The 10,687-nt window shown below is 38.0% G+C and overlaps 1 protein-coding gene across 2 annotated transcripts; it reads right to left on the reverse strand.

Moving 5' to 3' along the window:
• Positions 1-5,415: 5,415 nt before the first annotated feature.
• LOC113046644 (uncharacterized) lies at positions 5,416-10,261 on the reverse strand. Of its 2 annotated transcripts, XM_026207509.1 has the most exons (4): positions 10,127-10,261; positions 8,558-9,380; positions 8,293-8,461; positions 5,416-6,209 (listed from the first exon to the last, which is right to left on the reverse strand). In XM_026207509.1, exons 2-4 carry the CDS (start codon positions 9,291-9,293, stop codon positions 6,080-6,082), a joined length of 1,035 nt encoding a protein of 344 aa, XP_026063294.1. In that variant the 5' UTR covers positions 9,294-9,380; positions 10,127-10,261; the 3' UTR covers positions 5,416-6,079. The 2 variants fall into 2 exon arrangements, with proteins under 2 accessions (XP_026063294.1, XP_026063295.1); XM_026207510.1 differs by lacking the exon at positions 10,127-10,261 and having other exon boundaries at positions 8,558-9,582.
• Between the last annotated feature and the right edge of the window lie 426 nt (positions 10,262-10,687).

Here is a 10,687-nt window from a genome sequence, read left to right on the forward strand (position 1 = left end):
CCAAGGAAGAGTCTGCTAACAAATCCAGAGTTTCTGGAATATGAGCCGCAGTCGTATCCACCCACACAGACGGGCTCACATACACAACTGTGCTGCGATTCGAAGCGAGCTTCCCTCCGCATCCCACGGGGTCTGATTCCCCTCCATGTGTCAAACGGCAGGATTTCACTGTGTTGTCTGATTATGAGAAGGCAACAGGCATTTAAGGCCACTTCAGATCTGTCTGTAAGACAAAAGAAGGATTAATCGGATGTCTTGCAATCACACAGCAGTGTCAAAACTGCTTTTGTTTGGATTTTGTCACACTTTTTGGCTCTTTTGAGCTCTTGTGATGTGCGACCTCAGAAAAAAGCATCACATCTGTTAGCAGTCAAATCAAACACGCAGAAGTAAAGCACAAATTCACAGTCGTTTTCTGCACGCCTGGAGTATGAGTCATCACAGCAACGCTTCAAAGGCACAATTGCATTTTCTATTTCGGTCATTGCGACAAATTACCAAACAGGGAAAATGTAAATGAACTGTAAATAAGAACTAATCAGAAAACAGCGGAGAAGAATAATGTGTGTAATTAGGAAATTAATCATTTTGAGGGTTTTTGTGTAAATTAGCAAGGGAGGGATTGTTGCAAGGGAACCAGGACAAACTATTTTCAATGTTGTCCCAATCAGACCCACTTTTTTTTATACACACTCAGTATGAAAAAAGGTTCAAAACTGTCACTGGGTTGGTATCCTTTCAAAAGGTACAAGTTAGGTCCTAATGTACTTTTAAAGTACTAATAAGTACCTTTAAAGGGATAGGTAACCCAAAAATGAAAATGATTTACTCAACCTCAAGCCATCATATAGGTGTATATGATATTCTTTCATACAACTACAATTAGAGCTATTTTTTTTTTTTAAATGTCTTTGCTCTTCCAAGCATTATAATGGCAGTGAATGGTGGTCGAGATTTTGAGGCCCAAAAACATGCATCCATCCGTCATCAAAAGTGCTTCTCCACGGGGAGAATTAAAGTCTTCAGAAGTGAAGTGATACACTGGTATAAGAAAACTATCCATCTTTAAAACTTTTTTGTTGTTTGGAAAAGAGCAGCTTGGACATTATTCTTAACATCTCATTTAGTATTTTATGGAAAAAATAAAAATATATACTACCATTCAAAAGTTTGAGGTTATTAAGACTTTTTTTTAAATTGTATTAATACTTTTATTAAGCAATGATACATTAAATTGATTAAAAGTGGCAGTAAGGACATTTATAATGTCTAATCAAATAGATTTATAATGTAATAATTTAGGATTGATGTATGTATGATTGATTAATGTATGATTTATAAAATAAATCAAAAGATTTATATTTCAAATAAATGCTGTTGTTTTGAATGTATCACAGTTTCCATAAAAATATGAAACTGTAATAATAAAACAGTTTTTAACCTTGATAATAATCATGTTTTTTGAGCAGCAAAGCAGTATATCAAAGTGATTTCTGAAGGATCATGAGACACTGAAGACTGGAGTAATGATGCTGAAAATTCAGCTATATATATAATATTAAAATTAAAAAAGAAAACAGTTATTTAAATTGTAATGTATTTCACAATATTACTGGGTTTACTATTTGTTTGATTAAATAAATGCATCTTCGGTGAGCATAAGAGATTTTTCTTAAAAACAATAAAATAAAAATCCCCAAACTTTCGAACGATAATTTGGCAGTATGCAAATTATGACCATTTGGAATTTTTGGAAAAAATCTTTTTACCTTGTATTGAGCCGGGAACATTCCATTAAGAAAAGGAGAGGGTGTTTGGTTTTATTGTGTTGGGACAGTGGCGATGTGGACTAATGTAAATGTAAATGACTAATGTAGGTGCTGGTCAGTCTTTGTGTGTCTGTCGAGACTCGAGAGGCCCAGATCAGTCATGGTTGAGCTAAACACTCTGTCGCTGTGATGAGTCATAGAGCCTCTCAAAATCGGACCAATCAGAGCACGCGGACAGGAGACTCTCCCGCGCTTACTCAGCGACGTGCTTCTGTTTGGCCGCTGTCCACGGTGCTGAAAACACGAACGGTCCAGAACAATGCTGTCGTAGACACAGAAAGCTCACCATCGCACATGACATTAACGCAGGTGGAAAATAAGAACCTGTGCTGTGATAATCTCCAACAGAGATGCAAACTAATCTGATATTAATATTGGGGTTAAAGGCTCACTTACGGTTTATGATAATTAAAAAGGCAGATAGTCAGTCCGATCTATTTTCCCTTAAGAGAAAAATGTTTAAAAATGTTTTGTATGCTCAAAAATAATTTTGAATTAAAACTGATCAATTAAAAAATACAAGTACATATTAAAATTTATATTCAAACAAAATACACTACCATTCAAAATTTAGAGTTTGTAAGATTTTTCAATGTTTTTGAAAGAAGTATGTTATGCCCACCAAGGCTGCATCTCTTATCAAATAGACAGTAAAAACAGAAATATTGTAACATATTATCACAAGTTCAATAATCTGTTTTCTATTTAAATGTATTTTGAACCATAATTTATTTCTGTGATGTTAAAGCTGAATTTTCAGCATCACTACTCCAGTCTTCAGTGTTACACGATTCTTCAGAAATCATTCTGATATACTGATTTGATGCTCAGGAAACATTTATTATTATTAGTAGTAGTAGTAGTAGTAGAAGTAGTAGTAGTAGTAGTATCAATGCTGGAAACAGTAGTGTTTATGGAAACTGTGTGTTTTTCAGGATTCTTTTATTAAGCGAATATTTCCCTTAAAACTGATTTTATTTTTTTATTTTTTTCTAAACCCATTTGCTGTATTTTTTTTCTTTGGGACATAAAACTGCCTCAAAATAAAATAAAAAAATTAAGCATAACATTTCAAGTTTTCTTAAGACATACAACAGCTTTATGTGGGGAACAAACCAAAATGTAAGTCATTTACAAAAATTCTTCCCCTGTTTTAAATACTGCATATTTTGAAAACTCTCCAAAATAAAAAAAAAATATTCTGAAATTTTCCACATAAATCTAATGCAGGTTTGAAGTGACAGGAGGGTGAGCAAGTAACGACCAAATTTTTCAGCTAAATAACTACTTTAACTGCTACAGTTTCTTATGAGACACAAATAAACTTGTGATCTGCCATATGAAATGAATCCTGAAATGTGCAAACAGATGCTAATAGTGTCGAGATGCAGTGGTCAGTGATCTCTGAAGGACCGTCTCTGACACATGGTTAATGAAGCATGTGTTTTCATGCCTCTGAGATCAGAGGAGCTCATCTAACACACACACACACACACATAAACACACACACACAGTGTCTCTCTCAGCTTCTAGCCCACTCACTATGTAAAATTCAAAGCAGGTGAGCAGAAGGCCCCACAGCAAACGTGTTTACCCAGCCTGTGACGCACATCAGAGCGAGAGAGAGAGAGCAGGATGGTGCTGATGGAATGAGGAGGAGGAGACAAATGGGAATAGGAAAGAGAAAGAGAGAGATGCTGTGAAAGCCAACACACTGATCCATGAAACAGGATACCGAGAGCACAGGTGCTGAGTTACAGTGATAAATTAAACACACAGTTTCCAGATGCACCTGTCTCTCATTCCCAAAAATATAGATTTTCTTGTTTTCATGTCCCTGTATATCTATAGTGCATCTGCGCATTATAAAAGATCATACTATGGGGCTGCTGAACCCTTGATATAGCGATGTAAAAACGACTCTGTTCCTAAAACAGATAAACATCTTTGCTACTTGTAGAGACGCTGATGCCAAACGCTCTTGAGAGATGCACAGACTCAGGTAATGCACACACGCTTATTCTCTCTCTCTCTCTCTCTCTCTCTCTCTCTCTCTCTCTCTAAAAACAGCATTAATGACTGCATTAGCCTGTCATCAACGGCTCAAGCCTCCGTTACTAGGTTTAAAATGAAGTTTTGGAATTAGCAAAGGAAGTGTGCGATGAGAAGCATAACAAATTAATTAGCACACACAGGCTTTTACATCAACTTTTTGCTCAGTAGCCACTGTGGATAGCGGTTATCCAAAATTACTAGCTACACTGTAAAAAAAAATCCCGTAAAAAAACGGTAAAATTCCGGCAGCTGGGGTGCCGGAAAAATACCGTAAAATAACAGGCACATTACATAACAGTAATTTTCCGTAATTCAAAAATACAGTTTTTTGCTGTAATTTTACATGAGATTTTCTGTATTTTCTTCACTTTTAGGGCCCTATTTTAACGATCTGAAACGCAAGTGTCAAAGCGCGAAGCGCAAGTAACTTTGTGGGCGGGTCTCGGCGCTGTTGCTATTTTCCCGGCGGGATAAATGGCTCTTGCGCCCGGCGCAAATCTAAAATGGGTTGGTCTGAAGTAGCTTCATTATTCATAGGTGTGGTTTGGGCGTAACGTGAAATAAACCAATCAGAGCGTCATCCAACATTCCCTTTAAAAGCAGGTGCGCAAGTTCCATTATGGATTGCTATTATTACGGCGTATTTACCAGGCGCACGCCAGGAGCGGTTCACAGCCGAGGAGACTGATGTTCTTGTAAGAGCAGTGAAAGACAGAGAAGTTGTGTTGTATGGGGATGGGAGAAACCCACCCAAAATTGCGTCGGTTAAACAGGCGTGGGAGGAAATAGCCACAATTGTTTCATCGATTTTTTTCCTGGTTCTTGACGGACAAACATATTTGTCAGATGTCCTTACATAGCCTATATGTCTTGCCACTATTGGGCAAACAGGTCTGATCCTTAATTACTAAAATTAGCCTGAATAATTTGTAAGCTAGATTTATGCCTATTTTTTCACATCTTCGTGGCACACCACAATGATTTCCGTCATCTCACGTGTTAATATTTTTTTTTTAGTGTAACAGTTTATGATTTGCAAAAATAACTGTTGCATCTGTGTAGATAACATGAGCAAAGTGTATGCGCGTTGTGCACGCTATACATTATGGTCAAGCATGCGCCCTTAAAATAGCATAAGGAACAACGCGCAACGCGCCACTGACTTTAGACTAGGTTTTTTCTGGTCAGTGGCGCAATTGTTTAATGAAACAGCAAAATAGCACCAGGGATTGTTTGCGCCGGAACACGCCTCCTTTTTTGCGCTGAACCGCCCAGGGAGCGCAAGTTCATTCACTAGTTTAGCGACGTGCTTCTGTGGAGGGAAAAGCGCGCTTTGCGCAGGTGCAAAATAGGAATGACACATGCGTCGGTGTACAAAGTCAATTGCGCTGGGTGCAAGATAGGGCCCTTAATGTTCAATAAGATGTTTTACATGAATTTTGTGGAAACCATTAAATTATCATGAAGTAATTTTTTTAATCAAAATTATTTAACACTGCTTTAATTTAAATAATCAGACATAGGTGCAAGATAGTGTTTTAATAATTTATTGCCCTATCTGCAAGAACATACCAATACATTTTGTTTAAAACTGCAATTTACTCTTAATATTCTATATTCAAGACTGCAACAATATACAAGTATAAAGATTATAGCACAAGTTCAATGATTTTCCAATAATCATAACTTCAACAATATTACAATTCATTTTGTTCATGGCCAAAACAGAATAAAAATATTTAAAAAAAAATCATAAATGCAACAGCACACAGTAAAAACAATTTTGGTAAACACAACAATTTATACTAAAATTGTCCTTTAATTTAACTGAACCACCTGTGAAGAAATTATTCACCTCGACAACAGATATATGCTCTAATAGTGTAGAGATGATAGTAAAGTAACACTCTGACGCTCACAACTCAATCCTCAGACTGATCCTCAGTGCACTAATAACATCAGTCAGATGTGTATGTGTAGCTGTAGAGTTCAGGAAGCATCCGTTCTACACAGAACAGAAAGAGACGACTCCCAGACGAACGGCATCTTAACATCAGGGATCTCAACCATGTGCTGTCATATGAGTGTGTGTGTGTGTGTGTAGGTGTGTGTGTACAGACAGCAACAAATAATTCAACCACGAAAGAAAATTATCAGTATTTTAAGTCAATGGAAGATCTGACACTTAAAAGTTTTTAATCCATCCATTCATAGTCTGCAATTTTGCTAATCAGTGAAAGAACCTTTGGACTGACTGCTGATTGCTTTCTTGATGTTGTTTTCTCCACTTTTGATCCCTTCTCGGGGTTCATCTTAAAAAGGCATCTGTTGAATGGAAAAAAAAATTACTTAGTAATATAACATGGACTGTAACATATGCTGTGAATATATTAAAAATAAAAGTAGAATAATAAGAACTTGCCAAGGGCCTGCTTGTGTTGGATTTTTGCTATAAAGACGTGAGAGGTTGTGTGTGAGGCAGACTGAGAGTGTTATGACTATGTAAGAGAGTGTGTTGTGTTGTGAGTGAGGATGCATTTAGGGCTTTACAATTAATCGCATGCAATTGTCAGATGCATCTGCAGATGAATCGCATTCGATTATGAACTTGATCATTCTCCATTTGAAAACAAGTGATGGATATGTACTACTAATCACAGGACCGGCTTTACTAATGAGACAGGCATTACAAATGCATGCAATTAATCATGCAGCCCTAGATGCATGTGTGACAATGTGTATGTGAGTGTGTGTGAGGATAAGTTTGAGAGAGTGTGTGAGTGTGAGGATGCACGCGTGACTGTATGTGTGAGTGTGTATGTTAGGATGTTTGCATGAGGATGTGTGTGAGTGTGCGAGGGTGATGATGCATTTGTGGGAGTGTATGTGAAAATGTCTAAGTGTGTGTGTTTGTGTGAGAGAGTATGCTTGTGAGAGTGTGAGGATGCGTTTTTGAGAGTGTATGTGAAAGTGTTTGAGTGTGCGGATGCATGTGTGAGTGTGAGGATGTGTGTATGAGAATGTGTATGTGAGAGTGCGAGTGTAAGGATGCATTTGTGAGAGTGTGTATGTTCACTGACAAGCTATGCAATATCACATTCATAATCATTTAGTATATGTGAAAGTGTGTGTGTGTGTGTTTGACTGCATGTGAGAGTGTGCTAGTGTGATGATGTGTGTGTGTGTACTTGTGTATGTGAGTGCATGTGTGTGACAGAGTAGCCTATGCATGTGAGAGTGCGTGTATGTGAGTGTGCGAGTGTGAGTTTGCGTTTGAGAGTGTGTGTATGTGAGTGTGTGTATGTATATGAAAGTGAGTGTGAGGATGCCTGTGTGAGTGTGTATATGTGAGAGTGTGTGAGTGTGAAGATGCCTGTGTGAGTGTGAGGATACCTGTGTGAGGATGCCTGTGTGAGTGTGTATATGTGAGAGTGTTAGTGTGAGGATGTGTGTGAGAGTGTGTATGTATCTGAGAGTGAGTGTGAGGATGCGTTTGAGAGAGTGTGTGTGTGAGTGTGAAAATGTGTGTGTATCTGAGAGTGAGTGTGAGGATGCGTTTGAGAGAGTGTGTGTATGTGAGTGTGAGGATGTGTGTGAGAGAGTGTGTGTATCTGAGAGTGAGTGTGAGGATGCCTGTGTGAGTGTGTGTATGTGAGAGTGTGTGAGTGTGAGGATGCGTTTGACAGAGTGTGTGTATGTGAGTGTGAGTGTGAGGATGCGTTTGAGAGAGAGTGTGTGTGAGTGTGAGGATGTGTGTGAGAGAGTGTGTGTGTATGTATCTGAGAGTGAGTGTGAGGATGCCTGTGTGAGTGTGTATATGTGAGAGTGTGTGAGTGTGAGGATGCGTTTGACAGAGTGTGTGTATGTGAGTGTGAGGATGTGTGTGAGAGTGTGTGTGTATCTGAGAGTGAGTGTGAGGATGCCTGTGTGAGTGTGTATATGTGAGAGTGTGCGAGTGTGAGTTTGCGTTTAGGAGTGTGTGTATGTGAGTGTGAGGATGCCTGTGTGTGTGTGTGTGTGAGTGTGAGTGTGTATATGTGAGAGTGTGAGTGTGAGGATGTGTGTGAGAGTGTGTATGTATCTGAGAGTGAGTGTGAGGATGCGTTTGAGAGAGTGTGTGTGTGAGTGTGAGGATGTGTGTTAGAGAGTGTATATGTGAGGGTGTGAGGATGCATGTGTGACTGTATGCGAGTGTGTGAGAATGCATGTGAGAGAATGTGTATGTGATAGTGTGTGAGTGTAAGGATGTGTGTGTGTGTGTGTGAGAGTGTGAGGATGCATATGTGACTGTGTGTGTGTGTGTGTATGTAAGAATGTGTGAGTCAGTGCGTGTTGAAAAAAGTGTTTTGTGTGAGTGTGTGTGTAAGGACACAAGTGTGAGTGTGATTGTATGAGTGTGTGTTTTTACCTTTGCACAAACTCTAGCGTTCCTCCTTGGTCTACTGGGTATGAAATGTTCAAACAGTAAAATGAAGCAAACATCAACTTCAGAGCATCACAGAAGATGGTGATGTGGCCGTTAACGACGACTTGGTCAACAGAAAACATGAAGTTCTCTGCGGTCAAAGGTGAACTTCCTGTTGTTATGCATAAGAAAAAGAAGAGATCAGTAACACTGTGATAAACTTACTGCAAATATTAAATAGTTTTTCTTTAAAAATATTCAAACATACCACACACAATTATGCAGGGTGTACTCGGAAGTTTGGCACAGTCTACTTCAGATGGCAAGGTTGTTTGATCCACTTTATGGAACATCTGGTCCTCTCTCTCGCTGAAGTACTTGAGAAGTAGCTGAAGAAATCCAGCAGCGTTGATATCATCCACGTTCTTGCTTGATTTTTCCATTTCCCTGAAGATGGTCTGCATCTTTGCTGTCTTGTCAGTACATCTGAAGTATGAAACAACTCTAGCACACTTACTTGCTATAGTTTTGTCTTCAAAGTCTATCGCAGTTAGCTCTTTAAAGTGAGACATCATGCCAGATGTTTCAAACAAATATGGCCATTCGTGCAACAGATCAGAGGTTTCAACCCCATTTATGATGTCTTTTTGCTGAGTAAAGAAGGTGGCCCTCATCATATTCTCAACAATTTTGGCATCATGGAACTGTTCTTTTTTCATTTTCTTCATTTCCTGCTTTACAGATATCTGGGTGTCAGGCGTTTCATTAGCTGGTAGCTGCACTGGTTGCCAGTTTTTACACCCGTAGCTATCTAGTCTCTTCTTTCTACACAAAGTATCTTCTTCACTGTTGCCAGCTGCTTGTCTCTTTAAAGAAAGTGATTTCTTTCCTCTCCTCACATTGTCCAGTCTGTTAATCAGCTGTTTGATGACTGAATCATACCCACTTGCAACAACTTCCCCTTCAATAATATCTTTGAATGCTTCAGGATAAGCCATGGCCATCTTCCGTGCAATCTCAGTGATGTGTTTTTTAACATGTGTTGGACATAGTGTTAATATTTCACTCACTACCAGTCTTACAGAAGTTATCTGTAAGGAGAAAAAAAAGCATGTAAATATATGAAATTTTAGCCAATCTACAAAAATACAAAGAAAAATATTGACAAATGTATTATATCTATAGTTCTGAACCCTGTCTGTGTCACCTGTGAATTCCTATCAGCGAGTCCCTATCAATAATCCCTATCAGCTTCAATAACAGTGCTTTAATATAGAAGGTTGATTAAAAGTGTCTTAAAACAAAAGCTGCTCGAAGAGGGAAAAGTGCCTAAGAACATAACATTACTAACGCTTCATATCGCCCTCGGAGGAGTTTAGTCACTTTAAGCGCTTGTTCTCATGAATCTGATTTTGAATTCAGAATTTTCATCCAATCTCGCCTAGGAAAATAAAATATTTTGAGCTTTTAGACGACGCCTACGATTATGAATCGTAACTTAACAGTTAAAGACTTAATTTTCCTCAAAGCCATCCAGTTTTCCCTCAGGGACAATATAGCTTAACAAAACCTACAACTACAAAAAGTATGTGGTAAGATTCGGATAAATTCTAGCAAATAATAATAATAATAAAAAAATAAAATAAAAAACGACACAATACCCAACGTTATATTTGAAACTTTTGAAGATTTTAAATGACTAAGGGCACTGGTCAAAGCGCCAAAGTTTGAAACGCTGGTTTAAAGATTCAAAAGGGTAAACATTCTAAATGCTAGAACTCCGATATAGTAAAAATAACATATAATAATGACAAAAATGATAAAACATGAACTTTACCTGCTTATTTTCACCTCACATCGAAGATTGACCGTTGCGTGAAACTGAAGGTCGAGTGATTCCTTTGGCGCGCGCAGCAGCCCCACTGCGTGCTTAGATGAGAATGTATCCTTGCGCTAGGGCGGGAATTCCTTCAGTTCGAATATTTAAAATATATATATATATATATTTTACATTTAAATATCAGCTTATTATATTATTATATCACATTATGAAACGATACTGTGAGAATAAATGCGTAAAACACTAAACTGAGCAGAACTACTTTGACAAGCGGAAGAAGATGTGTTCAGTCAGTTGACAGAAGTATGGAAATACGATTCTTTGATCGAATTGATTCCTTTGGGAAGTAAGTTTTCAACAACTATGAGTTGTATAACTATAAGTTTCATAAACTATGAAAACACGTTAAGAAGATGACAAATCCTAGGTTAACGAGTTATTGAGACTCTGCTTAGAATAAGCTGACAAAAGAAAAACCTGTGTTTGCTTGAGACAAATAATGGAAATTCAAGGCGTAATTTGAGAGTGTGATGACATGCCTGCACTGCCTTTTGCCAG

Source organism: Carassius auratus, chromosome 28 (genome assembly GCF_003368295.1).
Source record: "Carassius auratus strain Wakin chromosome 28, ASM336829v1, whole genome shotgun sequence".
Classification (NCBI taxonomy): Eukaryota; Metazoa; Chordata; class Actinopteri; order Cypriniformes; family Cyprinidae; genus Carassius; species Carassius auratus.